General features: G+C 36.7%; 1 protein-coding gene across 4 annotated transcripts in view; it reads right to left on the bottom strand.

Moving 5' to 3' along the window:
- FSTL5 (follistatin like 5) overlaps window positions 1-21219 on the bottom strand; it is a 365217-nt gene that overhangs the window by 239160 nt on the left and 104838 nt on the right. For all 4 annotated transcript variants that reach the window (XM_077782912.1, XM_077782913.1, XM_021536555.3 and 1 more), the window contains one exon: window positions 7863-8001. In XM_077782912.1, the coding sequence (XP_077639038.1) occupies window positions 7863-7985 (123 nt within the window). In that variant the 5' untranslated portion in view covers window positions 7986-8001. The remainder of the gene's footprint in view (window positions 1-7862; window positions 8002-21219) is intronic.

Genomic DNA, 21219 nt, shown 5'->3' with positions numbered 1-21219 from the left:
TACTATTTAATTAAATATTATTTTATCTAAAAAATACCACTGCCTATCCCATGCTTAGTAAAATTATCACAGTTCAAAATGACAACTGAAAACCAATTTTAAAAAAAGTAAGTAATGAAGAAGAAAGAGTTAAAAATAGTGATATATTTTCCCAGTCCTAAAAGGAGACAATTTATTTATCATTTATTCTGAACTTGTTTTTCTACCACACAAAGTATAGGAATAAAAATATTAAGAATTTTAAAATGTGGATATTGAAAAGAAACGTGGATGCAAAACTCAGTATTTAGCCAATCTAATTGCGCCAATTTAAAAGGAGTCTGATAGTGCAGAAATATTGTGATTTGATTTTATACTAAAGCCCAATGTAAGAAGTTTTCTTTCTCTCTTTTATTGCTGTATACCAGTGTTACATTTTCTCAGTTGGGAATACATCACAGGAGTGGGCTGACCCTGGCTGGATGGCAGTACCCACCAAAGGTGCTCTATCACTCCCCTCCACAAGTGGAGAGCAAGGAGAAAATATAATGAAAGGTTCATGAGTTAGGGACTGGAAGAGATCACTCACCAAATACTGACACAGGCAAAATATTAGAGAAATGTTTTAGCCTTTAGAATTAGAGATATTAACTGAATTCATTGCTAACAAATCAGAGCAGGATAACAAGTACAATAAGACCTTATAAACACCTTCCTCCCACTCTTCCTTCCTTCCTGAGCTCTACCTGCTCTGCCCCAGCAGCACAGGGAGATGGGGAGTGAGGGATTTGGTCAGTTCATCACACACAGTTCTTGCCATTGCTCAGGGAGAGACGGCCTCTCCCTGCTCCAGCATGGGGTCTCTCCCCTGGGAGACAGTCCTTCATAAAGTTCTCCAACCTGAATCCATCCCTTCTGCAACATTTCCCCACATAATGCTGTTGTTGTAACATCAGTCACCCTTCCACAGGGTGCAATCCTTCAGGCACAGCCTGACCCAACATGGGTTCCCCATGGGGTCACAAGCCCCACCAGGGACCTGTCCCAGCATGGCTCTCCTCTCTCCATGGTCTGCAGGTCCCTGCCAGCCTCCTTTCAGGCATCCACCAGCTTTTGTGTGGCTCTCCATGGGCTGCAGGTGCATCTCTGCATCCTCGAAGTCCTTCATGGGGGACACAGCTGCTTCACCATGGTTTTCACCACAGACTGCTGGAAAATCTCTGCTGAGGTACCTGAGGCACCTCCTTCCTCTCCTTCTGCACAGACATCGATGTCTGCAAAGCTGTTCCTCTCACTTATTTTCATTCCGTTCTTGGTTTAGTGCAGTTCCATCTGCACAATAACTTTTCTTCCTTTTTAAATATCTTATCACAGGGTTAGCACCATTTCTTATTGTCTCAGCCTTGGCCAGCAGTGAGTCCATCCTGGAACAAGCTGACATTGGCTGTGTCAGACATGAAGGAAGCCTCTGGCAGCTTCTCACAGAAGCCAATCCTGCAGCCCCCCGCTACAAAAACCAGGTCATGCTAACCCAACACAAAAGGAAATGCTTAAATTATGTAATTATTTTAATTCAAAAACAAAATTTAAATAGATAACTACAATAAGAGGGGAAAAATAAACCAAAAACTATGTTGATAATTTTTTTATAAAAGATTAATCTGAGGTACAGCTCAGTTTGTCTACATATCAACAAAACTGCTACATACCATATTTATTACTTAATATAATTTTATATTGACTTTTGCATATTATTTTTCACATTATAAGTGCTGTCTATGCAACAGGATATCACTATAATTTTAACAAACCAAGATAATAAAAGTTAATATACACAATAAAAGACTACATGTTCTAGGCAATAAATAGAGGTATTAAATGCATGGGGAAAATGATTGGGGAAAAGAATAAAATAAAGCATTTGTCCAACAGAAAAAAAAAGTAAAGGGATGAAATTAAATTAGAGTGGTCTTGAGGACCTCAAGAAAAAGAGTCAACGAGGAAGTTATGAAAAAGAGACAGATTTCATAAACACACATCTCAAGTATTTGGTGTCTTTCATAATCTTAGAAATCCAAACTGCACAAATTTTAACAGGAACAAATCACCTCAAGCAATATATAACAAAAAAAATCTCTCCTGACTTTGTTTTGCTATTACTGCAATTGCAATTTGTGATTACAATTTGCCAGCATAATAGAATATGAAAAAACATGCTAATCAAGAATCTGAAATGATAGCTGATACAGATTGTGTTTGCATTGTATCTCAAATACCAGAAAGGTAAAAAAAACCCATTTCTTATGCATACAGAGGGTAACTGGAAATCCTCCTCTTAGGATTCAATGTGAGAAGGCCAAGCTGACTACTGGAGAAGACAATTACATTGCCTGCGTATACCACCATGTTATATTTTATTCTCTGTTGCCAACCTGGCATGTGATATTAAAAAAAACCAACTAATCAACAGGTAGATGATACATGTGAATATCATCACCCCTCAAAATACTTGGTTGAGATTAATCTTTCCCACAGTGATGACTTTCAGTAGCAAGAAAAAAAGACAGGTAAAGCAAAAGTTTCAGCCCAATAGTTAAGATGCACCTTTGCTCCCTGACTGGCCCTCTTGATTTTACTGCAAGTTTATAGATAGTCATTGCTAATAAGTATTGGCAGGCATCTTGAAAGGAGGAATCAGCCTTGCCTTAATTCCAGATTTTGACACTCCATACCCCACAGGGACTGGCTAGTTGGAAGAAGGATCATAGAAGAAACTTTACAGGGAAATTTTAGAAGCAACTTTCCTACGCCTTAAAAAATGCTTTGAGCATGTAGTGAGCAATAGCAAAAATAAAGTGTTCAATTGATATTAGCTTATTAATGCACAGTGATTGTAATGGGGTTAAAAATTACTTATGCCTTTTTAACACTATTGCCCCCAGGAAAATATCTGATTAGATTGCAGAATTCCCTCCCTTTCCTGAGAAAAAAAAAAAAAAAAAAAAAAAAAAAAAATTAAACCAAAACAAAACAACAAAAACAAAATACCTCTGGACTACATTTAAAAGTGATTAATGTGGAAAAAAACGTGAGTCTTGCTACTTCTAATCCTGGAATTTGCATAGGACATAGATACTGTACTCATGGAACCTCAGAAGGAAGAAAATTCTCATGTTACTTTAGAGCTGAGAACAGCACAGACATGACAGGAAAAGCTCTGTTCTTAGTCCTCCGGGTTCACTGCTCATCTTCAATAGATTTTTTTTCCCTTCTCTCTGTAGGACAGGGGATTTTAGAGGATCAAATTTTATGACTTCTCAGATCCTGCAAGCAAACAGATTTTCCAGATAGACACTGTGAGCTATAAATCTCAGGTTGTTTGGAGACCAGACAACACAGGGAAAGCACAGGCTATTTTTGAATCCCAGAATACTACTTTCTGAGCATTTCTTTCTTGGCCATGACACCCTAAATGACAATAAAATCATTGAACACTCAGCCTGTCTATATTTTACAGGCATTTCAGTTCTCTTAGTAGAGGGAGAACATTTTATAAGCTTTGGGCAAAAACCTAAAAGACATACATGTTGCTTTTTTTTTCTCTGCTTATGCATTTAAATTTGCTTTTAATAACATGGGACAGAAGCTTAGACAAAGTCCTTTGATGTCCCCCCCCGCCTCAGCCCCCTGAATTATCAGGCTAGCCCAGAGATCCGAGGCTTCGAGGGGAGGAATATCAGGAGATGGCAAAGATTCCAAAAGAGGCTCTTACCCCAATATATGTTGGTTCAGCTCTCTTTATTCTGTGATGTCCATGTGGGCAAAAGAGGATGAACAGGAAATGTCAGGGGTCTATACAGACTTTGGACAGGGTGGGCTTCCCTGGCTCTCCACCAACCCCATTGGGGTAGGAAGGAGGGGTTCAGGGTTATCTTGATCAGAGTCACAGAGTCCCAGGGAAGGGGGAACAGAGTGCCCATGAGCACAATGTAACAGTCCTTATTGCTTAAACACTTCTAAACTGAATCTAATTCTAATGTAACCTAAACCCCTCTAAACTGATCCAGTCCTGAGCCCTAATTTAACATGAATCAGGGTTGAACTGATCAATTTAGCAGGAAATAGCAACAGTAAGAAGGGAAAGGAGAGAGGAAAAAGGAAGAGAGGCAGGTTTTCTACAGGAGGTCAAAATAAATATTTTTGTCTGCATAAATATCACATACGAGAGTGAGGATTGCACAGCTGAGTCACTTCCCTGTAGCACTTTGGTAAAAACAAGATGAAATCAGACATGTCTGGAAAGAAGTTTGAATCAACAGATCACCAGAAGCCAGTGAAAGCCTGGCACACCCCCTTTGCTGCATACACTCCTGCTCAGCTGGACAGCAGAAGCTCTTTCTGATGGAGCATCCTGCACAGGCCAAGGCTAAGGCTGAGGCTCAGGCTGAACTCTGACTTCCCTGGATTCTCCCCTCTCTCTGCTCCCACCCCACCCATGCTGTCAGGGCAGTGCTTGCTCTGTTAGGAACATGGTTATCCTAACCTCAAAAGTTCAGCACTGGGCCTAAGTAAAAGGAGCCCAGGGGACCAGGACTAAGTTACATCTTCACCAACTGTCCCTTGAGACTAAAACTGAACTGCTCCCCACCCGTGAGGAGATCATTAACAGCAAGGCACTGTCCCCCATATTATTCCCTCCTAAACCATGTGAACCACCAAGGAGGGTTGTGCAGGCATGTGTTAGTTAGATATGCAGAGTTGGCATGCTCTGGAGTATACATATGGATGTACAGGCTATATTCCATATTTCTTAGCATCTGACAGAGAATCTGCAGCCAACTGTTGCCATTCTGTTGGCTGCCACCTGCCTGTTTATACCTGGAAATCTCAGAGCATACACTCCTTCACTGAAGACATTGCATAAACACTGGTCTCTGTCAGAGGCATGCAAATTACAAGAAGAAAATTCATTAGGATGCTAAAAATACTTCCTAACAATATCAGGTGGGAACCTAGGTATTAACAAATTGCTCACAGTACCTCAGCAGCAATGCAAGAAGACTCCCAAATGTAAAGTACCTTACAAACTTTTCCAGTGTTTTGACAAATGAAGAACCAAAGATTACCTGGCTTAACAAGAAATTCACATGGTGTTCAGACACAGCCTAGTACTTTTCAGCATAACCACATAAATGTAAATCATAGAAAATAAACAAGGGAAGGGGACTGAAAACAACTTTGAGGAGTGCTTTGTAATAATCATTCTCAGTTCTGGTTCAAGAGAACTCATCTCTTCTTGAGCTTGAATATTTCATATATAAACAATGCAGTCAAACATTTGATCTTCATTACCATTATAACAGCCATGATAATGAACATTATTATAAATAATGGTGTATTATAATGAAGCACAGAATCAAAGAACATTAGGACCTTTGGAGGTCACCCTGTCATATCTCCCTGCTCAAGCACAGGCACCCACAACATGTTGGCTGTCCCAGACCATGTCCGGACAGTTTTTTAACACCTACAAAGATGAAGACTCAACAAGTTCTCTGGGCAACCTGTTCCAGTGCTCAAAGTAAAATAATGGTTTCTTATGCGTAACTTTTTTCTATTTATAAAGTTTCTTTCATAGAAATGCAATCCTTATGCTTTCAGATTATCATATATACAGACCAAATTCCTACTTGTAATTTCTATGCATGAGAAGCTGAAATAGTTCATAATCCCTTTTAAAACAAAACAACCTTTATGATATGAATGCCTGTTTCCACCACAAACACAATCATTATTTCAAGATAATACCTAAGTACTAACAGGATTGCTTTTCCCTTCAGGTTGACATTTAAAGTTGCTCTGGTTGGACTATTGTTCAAGTCAGATAAATTCCCCTTTACTAGAGCAAGAGAGATTAATCTTTTTTTTTTTTTTTTAATCTTTGCACACATAAACTTGCATACATATTGCCTGATCAAAGCAAATATAACTGCATATCATATATTCATTATCATCTGTTTGCAGTAAGTATTCTATTGGCATAACTTAATCTAAGCACTTGATTTATTAAGTGTGTGATTGAAGCAGAAAGTTTTTTACCATATTATTTACATTTTGAGTATGTGTATCTGTGCCAAAATTAGGTTTTAAAATTGACTTTAGAAAAGTTTTACATTCCTAGGGGTTTTTTTGTAGAAACATATGTCCCTAATACCAAAAGCCTAACTATACTCAAACATTTTTTATCTAGACATATTGCCTAAGGAAAAACGCACCATATTTTTCAATACAATGCTTTATATCATGTTTTAATTATTTGTATATGTTGTTTGCATATGTCTATGTGTGATTCCCCAATATTAAATGAAAAGTTTATGACAGTCTATTACAAGAATTATATGAGTTATCAGTACATTAAAAGTATAATAAGGAAATAGCAACATATGAATAGTTCCACATACATTCATTAAGACCTGAGACCATCTAACCTCAGAAATAATGCTAATCATACCCCATATTTTGCCCTTCATTGCTCTCAGTCTTCATGGTTTTGTGTTGGGGTTTTTTTGCACATGTGATTTCTCTCTCACATGATTTATTCCACAGTTTCATTACTAGTCTCTCTCTTCCTTCTAGATTTCAAAGTACTTTTATTGCGCTATTTTATTTTAGTTTGCTTACAGCTGTCAAATGGAAATTAAGTGATGAGACAAAGTTTTGAATAATACTCAGCATAAAACCCTGAGTGCTGATAGAGTTATTTATTTCCTTGACTGTGGCCTGATTCACTCTTATTCTGATTGAGAACATTCCCTGGAGGGTGCATAATTGTATAATTTTAAGATTTTATTTTCTCTATGTTAAGAAACTTTTTGTATTTAATCTATATAGTATGCATTATGTAGCTAATAGACAAGTATTTTACTTGTTTGAGAACTCATGTTGTCAGTTCCTCCTTATATGCTGAGATAGAATCACACAATATTTTGTCTTTTTATTAAACTGAGGACCAAAAATAAATATTTTTCATACTTTACAAAAAAGTACTGAAAAATAAAACTAGCAGTATATTGAAACATTAATAGAAACTAACATTTAGAATTTCTGGCTATAATTCAGACCTTTTACTTTTAGCACAAAAGTTCAGAAGGGTGAAATTTTTTTATCATCTCTGTTGGCCTGACTGTAGGTCTTAAGGCACCTCAGATGTTGCTCCCATGACTGCCATGCCAAGAAAGAATTATATTGATCAGAACTATGTTAACTTTAGAAAGCCCATGGAAATATTACAGCCCTTTTCCTTGTTTTACAGAACCACCACAGAAGTTTCCCTTTTAACTACCAGAAGAAGGGCAGGATTTTTTAGCTGAGAACAGTTTTGGGAGTCCTGGATTCATGACAAAGGAGCATCAGGTGGGCAAAATTTGAATGGCATGTAGTAGCTGAATATGGGAACCATGCAACTCAGAAGACATCTGAACTTTGCCATGGTCTAAAACTGCTAAATTCAGCAAGCCCTGGGAACATCTACCTCTTGCAAACAAGTTTCTATTCATCAATTAACTTCAACACCATTCTTCTTTGATGGACAGTTTCCCTGTTTGCTGCTTGGACTGCAATTCACTGAGGACTGGGATAAGTCATTGCCTTAAGCAGATGCTGACAGCTGCTTTAAGAGAGAGTCTCTCCTGGCTCTCCCTCTGAGTTTCTGTTGATATGACTAATCTCTAGTTTTTGAGGCTAAAACACGTCTTATCTCATTCTCTTTGAAAAACTTAATTGCTGAACATTACTCAAATAAACACAAAAAAAGACAAGGCTAGAGTGTAATTTATCCCTTGACCATGGAAGAAAAGGAAGAACTATTAGAAAATAATCCATACCTTGTGCCGTAATCTTACTAGGGGCTGATAGGGCCTAAAGTCGTATCCTTCCTTGACCAGCCACCCATCTGCTCCCAGCAAAATGCATCCAAGAAGTAAAACAGCAGACCACCACATAAACATCTTTACAGGTCTATTTCTGTGAAAATAAAATGTACAAGTTCAGAGATGCAATATTACTTTAGCATAAGCCATATAATAAAGGTTTACAATACCAATAAACCAATTGTGGACTTGAATAAATAAATATAGTAGATCTAGGACAATCCACCTGGCACAACAGCAAAGAGGAAAAAATGGTAGCAGTATTTGGGACACCAGTATCAATTCAGCTGTACTGAACCGAGAATTTTCTTATCACTATTCAATACTCATATGAGGGAGTCACTGAGGAAACAACCAGGAAAACTCAAAGTAAAGACAGAACATAAGAGAAAAGCAGTGGTGAAAAATGCAATAATTTTTCTCAGATGAAATAAAAAAAATTATCATCAATTACATGTTCAGCAAGACTTTATTTTAAACATGGTCTCTTGTTTCTCATCTCTCCCAATGCACTATTCACAACCTACAAGCTTATAATAATCATACTCACAGATCTATAGCTACATATGGCATGAGAGTTACCTTATATGGTTCCTAATGGATGTACACATATACATTACAAAAGTGGTTTCAGAACCTTTTAGAGATATGCAATATTTATTATTGATATTCAGCATTTGTGTTGAAACCATCATGTTAAACAGACAACACAGCAAACTGATCTTCATTACTTCCAGATACTCCCAAGTCAGTCTGCTAGTCTTTATTATTTAGTCCTGCATTATGGGGCAGAGATGAGCCACTTTCATGCATGACTGGAGTTTTTTTTCCCCTTTCTATTTTGCTTTTAGTTCACTTACCCTGCCAATGTAGAAACCTCTGATAAGAATCAAGATATACAGGAATAAGTACAAAACATCATAAGTGTGCCCTAAGAGCCCAGACTGTGCACCAAATTTTCAAGTCTTGCTCGACATTTTCTTTTCTATGGGAAATCATCTGAGCATAAAATGTGAACAAATTGGGGATCACTTATTATCCTGTATCATTTACAGTCATGCTCCTGGCAATACTGTTACACAAACTGTGGTTTTGATTCCTATCATTCCTCACATAGCAATCGTCTTCACAGTCACCTGAAGGCAGAGAGACTGAATAGAATTAATTCCTGTGGAGATATTACATGTAGTAAATGGACTCTACTCTTACCTTTATTCACAGTCTCAGTAACAGATCCTATTTAAGTGTGCTACCCTTCCTTGGGGACTACGCTACCAAACTTGGTAAAACCACTGAAAGGTCTGTTTCATCCTCATTCCAGCTAACTTTTACCAGTCTGCCTTGCCTTCACACTTGGAATTCAAACAAAAGCTCGACATTAATACACCGTATTACTTCAACGTCACTTACCTTTTGTTCCACCAAACCCAGTCTCATTCTGGGCCTCCCTATTAATCAAACTTAACATTTCATCTCATTTATCATTACTTTTTCGAACAGTTTCCACTTCAATTACCTTTCTTTGGTGCTCCAGTTTTTCTAATATACATAGTATAAGTATCTCTCTTAGGAGAGCTTGCACAGAATACATTAAGCAGAGAATTATTTGAAACACAGAAAACAAGCTCTATTACAGAGGGATATTTTACATAAATAACTTGAGGCTTGTTCTTCTACACCTGTTCAGTAAAAGGATATTATAGTGAAGATAGGAAATGACACACTGAAATTTTCTTCTTGAGTTCCCCTCACACTTCAACCAAAACAGAAGTGCTAATCAGGTGTTCTGGTGGACCTCTGCTACGGGATTATTTCAACTAACCTATCTTACTGACAGGAAACACCAAAAAAAGACTGCTTCAGTACTCTGAGGATTCAAGTACATTACGGTATGGCATTTTCCTTTACTGACTATGTGTTAGTTCACAGTATCTCTCTTACTGGAAAAGTAAGTCCAATTAAAAAAAAAAAAAAAAAAAAAACACAAAACACCAGAACAAAAAATATGAAAAATCAGAATCTTGATTTTTAATCTCAAAGAAAACATCTATTTGTGTTTGTTGAAATTTTTTAAAAATACTTAATTGTTGACTTTCAAGGTCAGAATCAGATTAGTTTAGCATTTGTGCATGCTAAGATTAGCATGGTTGAACCTTTGTCACCTTTCTGCACTTCTGGAATACTTCTCTGTACAATGAAAATTTGGTTGGAAAACAGTCATTTCACAGAAGATTGTAAGAGTAGCCACATTCCACCACCCTCCCACAAACTGAATATATTTTAGTCCCATGTGGTGTAAAAGAATAGAGCACTTACAGTTTTGAAAATTGTTTGACCTTGAAAGGCTTATCTTTTGTACTTGTACAGAAGAGAAAATTATTACATGCTCAGTTTCTGACTTGATTGCCCGAAACTTGGATGAACACTTACAACACAAATTTGAAAAGTAAGCTTTTTGGACAGATGCCACCTAAAATCCCAAAAGTATGCAGGGTCTATGCAGTCATTTTTTGCCTTTTTAGAATTTAAAATATCCACTTTTTTTAAGTAGCATACAGTTTCTGTTGAATTTATTGGTTATCTTAAATGATTATTTATTTTAAAATTATTACCAAAACTACAGTTCTCCTTAATACAGCACTATAATGAAGCCTTTATTTTAAGAAAAAATATTATCTGTCCTAAGGACTTACATTGTTAGAGAGTTGAACTAAGAGCAGGAATAAAAATGAATTTTCCAAGCTTCATTAACACTGCTGCATATAGCCGAACAGAAAGAAATATGGTATCAAGACTATATATTCATCTTACCTAAAATTGCTTATTTCTTATTTCTCCTTGAAGGTACAGCCCAAGTTATAAGCAAAGAGGGGTTTTAATTTTATTTGACTATTGTATTATCAAGAAATCAGATTTTTTTTTTTTTTGAAAACTTGTTATATCTTGTTCTGGGGCAAAATGACATATTTCTGAACTCAAATTTGCATTAATGATCTAGACTCTCATTATCATAATCTAGCAGAACTTGATGTTTCAGTGTTTAGATAACATTCTTCTGAATTTTTAACTTCATTAATTACATATTTGTGAAGGAATTGCTTCTAGGTTATTATTATATGTCTACTGTTATTTTCAATGAAGTCTGTTGCTTCTTTATATTCATATAATCATGTTTGGAAACCTGATAAATTTACTTGGCTTACTCTCTCTTTAAGCAGATACCAGTCTGTATCTCTGCATTTTTCTGTTTCTTTCTCTACATATTTCTCACTTATAGATTATAGGTTAAAATGCAAATAAAAATTTAAATATTATAAAATATTCCAGTACATATTTTAATGTCTATATATATGATTTGTCTGCCAGTACAGTAAACATTGAACTGAAATTCTTAAGCAACTACTAACAGTAACTCTGTATTATCCATCTTATTAATGCAAACAGCTAATTGACAGCTACTCATGGCATGTAAATAATTAGGGGGTGGGCTTCCCCCTCACTGCACACAAATAAGTAGGGTCCTGAGTTTCTTTCCACAATGTGCATTAATTTCCTTATTAACAACGAGCTTAATGCACTATTTTAGCATGAAATTGATCAATGTTGTGGAAGTCTCACGTGTTGTCATCCTTAGATTTTCCTCATGAGCTGAGGAGGATAGAATGAAGGATGTTGAACAGATAATGGCTGCTCCTTATTTCCCACTGCACAGTAATTTCGCCAGTATCAAATTTAGATTTTCCTTTCTGATTCTCAGAAGGCTCTTCCATTTCACTTTTTAGCCATTTCCAGAGCATTCATGAATCTGATGTACTCTGCAGTTTTCTCAGTACTGACTAATTTGCACTTCAGTTAATTCTGAACTTTTTTCATAAATTATAATCCATAAGAGGATTCTTTTATTCTGTGTCAAAATTCTATCTTAAAACTCTTGGATGAGGAGCACTGCTGGGAGAACTATAGCTTCTGAACTGATAGAAGGAATACCTCAGGATTTCTCACTTGCCTTATTTAGGTAAGGGAAACGGGACCCTTAAATAATTTTCAGGGATTTTTTTTTTTTAAGCAAAGAAAATTACATAAAAAGTTCAGTTTCCAACATCACCCTGGTGATCAGACAGTCACTGCTGAGTTAATTTCTTATAATTCTTGAGGAAATGTAAGGCAAACCTCTATCTCCCTTTTCTCTCCTGCTAGTGCTTTTCTGATACTTTGTGGAAAACAAACAAAATCTCAGTTCTGACACCTTACTTATGAATATCTAATAATGATTAATATATTCTACAATACCATATAGACTGTTTCCTTTCAAAATTATTATGATTTCTAAATCTTCTCATCAGTTAATTGGTAATATAAATTTTGTTCTTTGCCTAACTTTTCTTGTTAAACGAGGAAAGAGGTTGTTACTATGAAAGTTTAGCAAATGCATAATAAGCACTACTTTACCTGTCCCCATGCTGTATTCTGCACAGAGAAGATTGAAAAGATATCATATTTTACACAACCAGTTCCAAATGTGACAATGTGTATTTACAGTGTACTAAAAAATATAATTAATGTAACCTGGCTTAGCCAGACTTCATATAAAGAGTTAAAACATATACCCAGTTACAAGAATGCCCTATTTTAAAATGCATACATACTTAAAATTATGAACTTTGCCATTTTTAAAGCGCTTTTTTTTCCAGAATTTCTCAGCTGTTATGCTCTGTTCTCTGTTGATAAATGGTGACTAGCCAGGATATTTGGCTTTAAGAGAAGAGAGAATTCATTTAAAATGTAAATCTTCCACATCAATAAATAGATCTGATAAACTGAATGCTTTTACAAAGTATAATAAATGAAATCCTCAATACTGGCCTAATCACTGCATTCCTCCTGCCTTTAAAAGAAAAGCTATATCAGATATTAACCTGGCATTATTTAAAAGGTCAGTTTCAACATATCAAGGTGCAGCACTGTATGCTCTCAGGAAATGTCAGTCTCTGTCTTTTAGATATTATTAATCTGAAAATAAATAAGAAAAAAATTAATTGCCTATTTTGTGGGTCAGAAAAAGACCATAAGCTATGTCGCCATATTCCATGTTATTAATAGGTTTATAATACAGCCACAGTGATAAATATAAACCATGCTTCATTGCCTGTGACTTTGAGGATTTCATTGCATATCATGATGGACACAAATAACCAGGCATGAAAGAATACACTGCTACGATCCCTTAAGATGCTTTTATCTGTCCTTATGGTTTCATGGCAGAAAGGTAGCAGCAAAGAAAGTATTTTCTTGTGCAGAGACAATTATATTGCATTAACTTTGAATGGACAGCAGAAGTTTTAGCTAAAATCATGTCTTTTCCCATTAGCCTGCCTCTACTCTACTCTAGTGCCCACATCTTCACACACAGCCTGCCTTCAAAAACCTTACAAAAGTAATCCTTACACCAAAAATGGGGCTCTTACAAAGTAGTCATAGTATCATATTCTCTTATGAATATAGCTGTAATCCATATCTAGCAATGTTTCTCCTTGTCAAAATGCACCGTGGAAAGCAGATCACAGTGTCATGGGGACAGTCTCAACCCCACGACTTCCTGACAGCTTTTGAGCGCTGCACGCTTGATGCTGCCACCTTCCAGTTCTCCTCCAGAAGTGGCAGATACACTCTGAACCAGAGTTGTTAGGTCACCTTAACTATGTACAGCAGGCTTGGGGCTTGCAGCAGCGAAGTGCAGCGCTGCCACGGCAGCCAACAGCTCGTACATCTGCGCATCAATCTGTTCGGTCTCTCAGCTGCGACTTCACGTGGCTACAGCCACTCACTGTGCAGACACATGCTCTTCATCCTTCACCCACCAAAACAGGCTGCAAGTCATTTTGGAACAGCCAGCAATGCTACTGACAGCTCATGTGCTGGAACACACAGGATGAGAAACACTTTTTTAAAATCTCACAAAAAGCCCTCTTCATGCCAGATGTATCCTGCCTTCTGTTGACCCCTGTCCATCTCTCCCCGGCTCCTTTCCTGATTTGAAGTACAAAACCATCAAGCTGCAAAAGCAGAAGGTGGAGTGCAGGCCCTTGAACTCCTGTACCAGTGCACCTGGCCTTTGTGCAGACCTTACAAACGTGTCAGGTGGTGTCAAGGCAGGCGTGTCGGGCACCACCATGGTGAGCAGCCAGCACAAGGGCCACACTCCCTGCCTCTCACTCTCTCTCTGCCCTCCCACCACTTGCAGTGCCAGGTGCCGGTGGGTAGGAGCAGCATCCCAGGCAGCCCATCCCCTCTCTGTGGGGGTTGCAAACAAGACCCAGGGCTTTTCTAGAAGGACTTTTTTGGATTTTGCCCTCAAGGTTTACAGTGGCTCATGTGAACCTGTACACAAGTGATCTACTCATGCCAGGGCCATTTCTGAAAGGTCAAAACACCCAAAACGCAGATGCAGCAAGGACACTTATCTTTGATGCTAAATTCATGCTGTAATTTGATCTTAACCTTTTCAGTATATTTATTCACTTATATAAAGAATGACACCCAGATGTCTTAGTGTCAGCAACCCCAGTATAATTATGAATTATAATAAAATGAGAAATGGCAATGTTAAAACTTTCTTGTAAGTTCTTCACATGGTCTCATAATGTCTTTAATATTTCAAAAAGAAGAAGAAAATGTGCGTACTATAGTTCACATATCTCAGAGGAGCTTTGTTTATTGGATTCGAGTTGTGTGTATTGATCTATTTTTCTCACAAGACTTCAGTATCAACCTCAGGGTGATTTTAGCATCACTGATATATGCAAGTGCTGGTCTGTGGAGGTTATACTGTTAGTGAGGTGGTCTCTTTCTTCCCTCATTAAGCAAACTTGTCACAGCTGCTTCCTCAATATCCTAGAGGATTAATGTTTACCATCATGGCAGTATCTGAACTGATGGGAATTCAAGCACTTTATGTTATGAAACCAGAAACAGAAAAACTGCCAGCTTAGAACTCAGGTGAATATCTTGGTACTGTTAATATTTTACAAAATTTGTAAATTGAAACCTAGCATACCATTGTGCAGCTGTGTTCTTTGCACATGCTAGAAAAGATAAATATTTTGGTTTTAAAGTTTTTCATGTTTTTCTTCTAAAATCAAAGGCTACTAACATTAACTAAATGTAAGAAGAAACAACAGCTGTTGGCACTTCAGTAGTAAATTGTTAAGAGTACATTTGAGAAAAGATATTATCCTAGAGCAAGCAAAATGGCCACTTAAGATACAACTTTTTTCAACAGGTGAGCTGCTGATTAAAGATTAAAATTCTCCATATTTGCTGTGATATATTCATCTACCACCCTTACTTCTCTTTTTGTTATTCAGGAGAACCTTGAGGTTTGGTAAAACAGTAGTTACCAACAAAACCATTGAAACCTTTGTGTTATTGTACTCCTTGGATAAATGCTAAACCGTGATACATCTATCATTAGTTCCAACAGCCATGATAATTTAGAGAATCACTTCCTATTAAGTATTCTTGTTAAAGCTACGATTTTATCCCTTTACATCTGCATTGAAGTGCTGTAGCCAACAGAGATAGATCCCACCTTTCTTACCCAGAGAAAGAGATTCTTCAATAACTCAGCTGCTTTAAACTCAACCCCGCTGGAGACCAAGATCACCATGAAAATCGCAAGACAGAATAGATGGATTTGAGTTTTTTGCCTCTAATCAGATTTGAAGTAATAAAAGAATCATAAATGACTGTAGAAAGAAACCAAGTCCTAAACCACAAAAATGTAAAGAGAGAAGGTAGCTAGGGACAGGGGAAGTAGCATTTCAGCAGTTTTCATAGGATGGGAAGATTACTAGAGTGTATATCAGCAAGAGATGTGATGTGGGAAAGTCTATGCCATGTAAGAAACCAGGAGCTCCTGAAACACAGAAGGACATGGAGGCACTCTGGTGTGATGGAGAAGAGTATACACAGCAGTACAAACACTGACAGGAAAAATATGAAATTATCAAACTGCAGAGATTAAAGGTGCATGTGGATTTTGATGTAATTGGATTGAAGCACAGCTCAATCAGTAACCAAACGGACCAACGAATGTTGCAGCTATTTAAATAAACAAGGACTATCTGCAGCTGAGGGCAGTTTGCCCTTATCAGGATTGAACCAAAAATACATTTGCCCTCCAGTACTCTCCCCCAGTGCCCACATTAACATAATTAACTATAGATGAAATCCTGACCCAATTAACAACATGCAAACAACTCTAAAATCTACATTTAATATGTTTGGTATAGAATTTCACCCTATTTATAGGATTCAGTTACAATGAACATTCACAAGAATGGAAATAAAACTTTAAAAAAAACTCTGTTAACTAAAATGAAAGAAAAATCAAAGTATCTCATGATTGTTTATAGAAAAAAAATCTATGTCCATTCATATAGGTTCACAGAAGTATAAAAATAAAGTGTTGTGTACTGGAATAGCTAAACTAGTTACAGGTATTTTCTCTTTTTCAATTTACCTGCTGTGGAGTTTTTGCCTCTCTCCTTTCCTGCTTTGTGATGACTCAACTGTCTTTCTTCTTTATTATAACAAAGGTCAACTTTCTTCATGAGCTTCAATTCAGCACAATCAGAAATACAGAAAATAGCACTTGTTTTGTCAGTCAAAAAGTTGGTATAGGTTCCTAGAGCCATGTGCTTGGATGTTTAAGTCCAAGTCTATAAAAGAAGGATTTTCTCACCTTATGAAAAAGAAATTAACAGACTGAGGAAAACAGGAAGTAAGCACATACAGTTTCTGAGATCTGATAGAACAAAAAACCTCACCCTATAATACCTGATTTTAAAAAAAACTCTGACAGCTGACTTGGTAATTTGCATTCTACTATCTATATTAAATATAGTGCATCATTTTAGTACATAGTATTTTTCCTAAAAAAAAAAAAAAAAAAGCAGTCTTCTTTAAATTTTGAAAATATATTTCTTATCAAACAACGCATTTCTCATATTGTATGCTTACAACCCCATTCAATAGGATCTGAATCTTCATTTCCTGCTATGTTTTAACTGTTTTATACTATTTTACTGGGTTTCATTGCTTATGGTTTTATACCACTCTAATATAACTACTAGGAAGAAGCCTTCCAAATGCATGCTGGAAAGCTGACAATAAACCAGAAACAGCTACCATTTCCTGACTCAATTGTAGATATATAGGACTGTAAAAAAAGACTTTTTTCAAAAATTCTTTAGCTAAAAAACTTGTCAGTTCTAAGAAGGATTATGCAGATAATACAGATAATACAAAGCAAGGAGCACCCAGTACATAGGGATGAAATAGTAGTATGTGAAAGGAATGTATTCTGTGTGTCCTCAACCACCATTGTATAATACATTGAAAACAATTATTTTTGTGTTCATTGACTTCAAAAAACAAAATGTTTCAAATATTTTATTTGGTTTGGGTTTTTGGTGTTTTGAGGGGGAATTTTTGCACTTTTGGTTATTTTTGGAAAGGCAAAAAAGGCTAATTTCTTCAGTTTTATTTATACAATAGAAATACAAGAAAATATTAATGTAGAATTGCCTGGAATTAAGTTTTGACCATCAATATGCCAGTAAACACTAAAAACAGCCTCTTAACCAAAAAACCCTGTATTTCAACATGAAATTAATGCTCAGATGCCATCACCAGACACTCCATATCACATCTGGAATGAACTCTGTGTATAGACAAGAGTATCCCATCCCATCTCAGGTGTGTCACTCTGAAGCTACAGCCTGAAGAGTGACCACTCTATCTCACTGAAATATAAGCTTGTGCTTCCTTTTCCTTCCCACCTTGTCTCTATTCTCCTTTTTTGATTCATACACGTTGACTCTGCGATTGTCTAGGAGACCTCTGTGAAGTGCAAGGCTCATGAAGAGGAGCCAGGAGATATTGCTGAACATCACATTCCACCTGCTCTGTCACAAGTGCTGATCGCATGGCAAATATCCAAGTGGCTCTTTATTGATGAATCAGTTACTGTCACATGAATTATCCTCAGTGCTGACTAAGGTAAGCATCCCTATGCTATTAAAACTGAAAGCTTCTCTTGCCTCTGTCTGTATTTTGAAGGTCTGAGAATGCCAATCTCTCAGCAATTTCAAATATTTCTTGATATCCAGATGAGATTTTCTAGAAGCCACAAAATACAGAAATTCATCAAAGCAGAAAAACATGGTTTTGAAAGTTATTTTGAAGTTATTTTGAAGTCATTTTATCTGATTCAGCAACATGCAATAGAGTCTGAAGACTATTTACTCTCTTGCAGTTCTTATGTAACTATTAAGCAGTGGAAAGAGCCTCAGTGGATGACAGCCAAGTGATTTTAATCACTTTAATATTAATTACTTTCAGAGAATCATTCATGCATTCTGAAAATCTCTAATTTTGAAAAATCAGGATTACTTTGCCTACAGATAGAGAGAAGAACCCACATTTTTTGTCATCTTCAATGTCTTAAGGTTGCATAAATGAGACAATCTGACATTCAGCAAAGAGAGGTGATGATAATGTCCATCCTCCAGAGTAAGACACAGGTCATCTCAAACCACAGCGGATAGTAAACCCAGGTCAAACCTTCTCTCTTTGCCTCCTCCAAAAATGCTGAGTATGATCTGTAGCAATTGAAAGTTCCAGCAGGAAGAAAAAGAGAGTGCCAAAGAAGGATAAAGGCAATAAATGTAGGGGACTAAACTGATGCATCAGGTTCATGGCATGGCATAGATGAGGGAAAAGGGGATGCTGCTAAGTGGGAGAGGGAATATTCCATGTAGTAATTAATACTCTTCATATTCCTAATCCCTCACTTAATAAAAGAGTGTCAACACGCAGTGCTGACACATTGGCTGCAATTTCTATGTTGGACACTTGGAAACAAAACAAGAGCAGCACAATTGTTGCTCTCTCTCAAAGTTCACTGCTTTGGGCAGCCTTCTATGCTTAAAGCCAGCCCCACCAACAACCCACGATCCATTTTGTAAGATCCTGTTACATACTTCCTATTCATGTTCCTAAATAATACCACAGCCTCCAAGTTCCTTACCGTTCTGAGTGAACCATATAATACACATTCACAATGAGGGAAAAAAGAGAGTAGGTGCCATTAAAAGTATCAAAAAGTTTTCCAAAGTCACTTGACTTTTAATATCACCCATGAAAGATAGCCTAGATTCAGCTCTGTGTTTTGCCACAGTTTTGGCTAGTCTTAAAGCCCAAGGGAGATATAAATCTGGGAAGCAAATATTTAGAAACTACTCCTGAAGGACCATTTACAACACTGGGAAAGGCAGCCTTTTCCAGCTTTTTGGGTTTTTGGTTTTGTTTTTTTTTTTGTTTGTTTGTTTTTTTGTTGGTTTTTTGTTGTTGTTGTTGTTGGTTTTTTTGGATTTTTTTTTTGGGGGGGGGTTGGTTTTTTTGGTCATAATGGGATAGCAGAAACATGCCTGGGAGGATAAATGCAGGTACTGTTTGTTTTACATCAGCCTCTTCCTAGACTGGCATTCCCATAAGGCTATCCTCACTCATGTGAGATAATACTATAGGGGTTAAGTATACCACCAGAAGCTTTGAGAGAAAAGTTTAAAGCTATGTCACTTACCTACAGTTCAGTGTCTAAAGTCATAGGACCGTACTGCCTTGTTCAAGTTGTATCCCAGACAATTACTTTTACAGTCTATGTCTACAGTAACACACTGGCTCAAATCAAATCACTTTTACATACTTTTGAAAGAAGCTGTCTAGTTCCATGAGAGCTTAAATTGATCTTTGACCATGACATACCAACTGATAGGTGGAGAGTAGTGCAGGAAAAAGTTCATTTCTAGCCAGATCAGCTCTGTAATCCAGATCACCATTCATATCCACAGCATTGGCCAGTAGATGGAAAGAAAAGACTGATCAACAGCTGAATAGGATGTCAGGGATACCAGTGACCACAACACAGTTCAATTGATACTATTAATCTATTTAGCTACAAAGTGAAACTGCACACCTTATTCTCTGACCATAGCTTTACTTGCCCAGTTACATCAAAGCGAACACAATAAAATTTAAATCAACTTATTTAAAATAGAACAGGCTGTTTAAGCAAGCTTAATACATTAGTATCTCTTACACTCTCGTGGCAATAAACATGATCAAGACTCCCACAGCAAAATGGAAGACTTTTTTTGCTGTTGTGACTCTTAATTATCTATAATTTTATCTATTGTAAATACCATCTTAGAGAAGCATTCTAGTTTTTAGGGTGGTTTTCTGGTCATAACAGCCCTTCATGAACATCCAGCAATTTAGGACTATTCTTTAGTAATACTGACTTTTGCCATTAATAGTTTTCTGTTGTTAGATTTGCTCATTGGCTCTAATTTTATAATGTTGCCTGCAGATGGCCAGAAATAACATGCATGCAAGGATAAAAAGGAGGATGCAAATTTCTAAACAATACCATAATCTTCATTACAGAAGTGTTCGTCTAGTAATTAAGTGTGGAGCTGAACATATGGTGTCTGATTTATCTTCATATTTTCACTGATGCAAACTTGCTATGATAATATTAATGTAAATGTAACTATACCACTTTTCAGTCTGGGAGCACAGAAAAGCTGTTTTTTTTCTTCTCTTTTTTCACTAGTAATTGCACTTTTTTTTTTTTCTCTCCACTAGAAACTGAACGAAAGAACAGTGGCTACAAAGTCACAGGTTTAGCTACTGCAGACTTTTCTTCTCATCCTTTGTGTATCTAAGGGAAGTAGCTACTTCCCTTAAATACACAAAGAATTTCATTCTCTTTTGGTGGAAAAGGAGTTACATTCTTCTGGTTTTGGATTATTCACCAATGTTTTCACACCCAGCAGATGCTATGATATTCACCAAACAAGTAGAGTTTCCCTAGTGAAATCTGTCCAAGGCTTCTTCCCTCTGTGTTAATATCTTACACTAGAATTTAATTCCTGCTGAAGAAAGAAAGGACACTGTCTCTTAACATGGAACAATAGGAAAAAAAAAAATCTCAGTCCATAAAATCCTTCCCTGTAAGAATAGTTAACAGCACATGCTAAAGTTTTTGGCAATTTGTTATGTACAATTACTAATATTTTTTTTATTTCATTTGCCACACCCTTTCCACTCTGTTCTTTAAGCCCAGATCTGCCAAATTCTGACCCTTCACTTGTGAGCAGTTATGTGTCTTTTTCTGGATATAGATGTATATTAGTACATTTATGGATGCACATTAGTACAAGCCAAAAGGAGTAGCAGGATTCAA

This window comes from Lonchura striata, chromosome 4 (assembly GCF_046129695.1).
Source record: "Lonchura striata isolate bLonStr1 chromosome 4, bLonStr1.mat, whole genome shotgun sequence".
Classification (NCBI taxonomy): Eukaryota; Metazoa; Chordata; class Aves; order Passeriformes; family Estrildidae; genus Lonchura; species Lonchura striata.
This window is presented reverse-complemented; position numbering and strand designations above follow the sequence as displayed.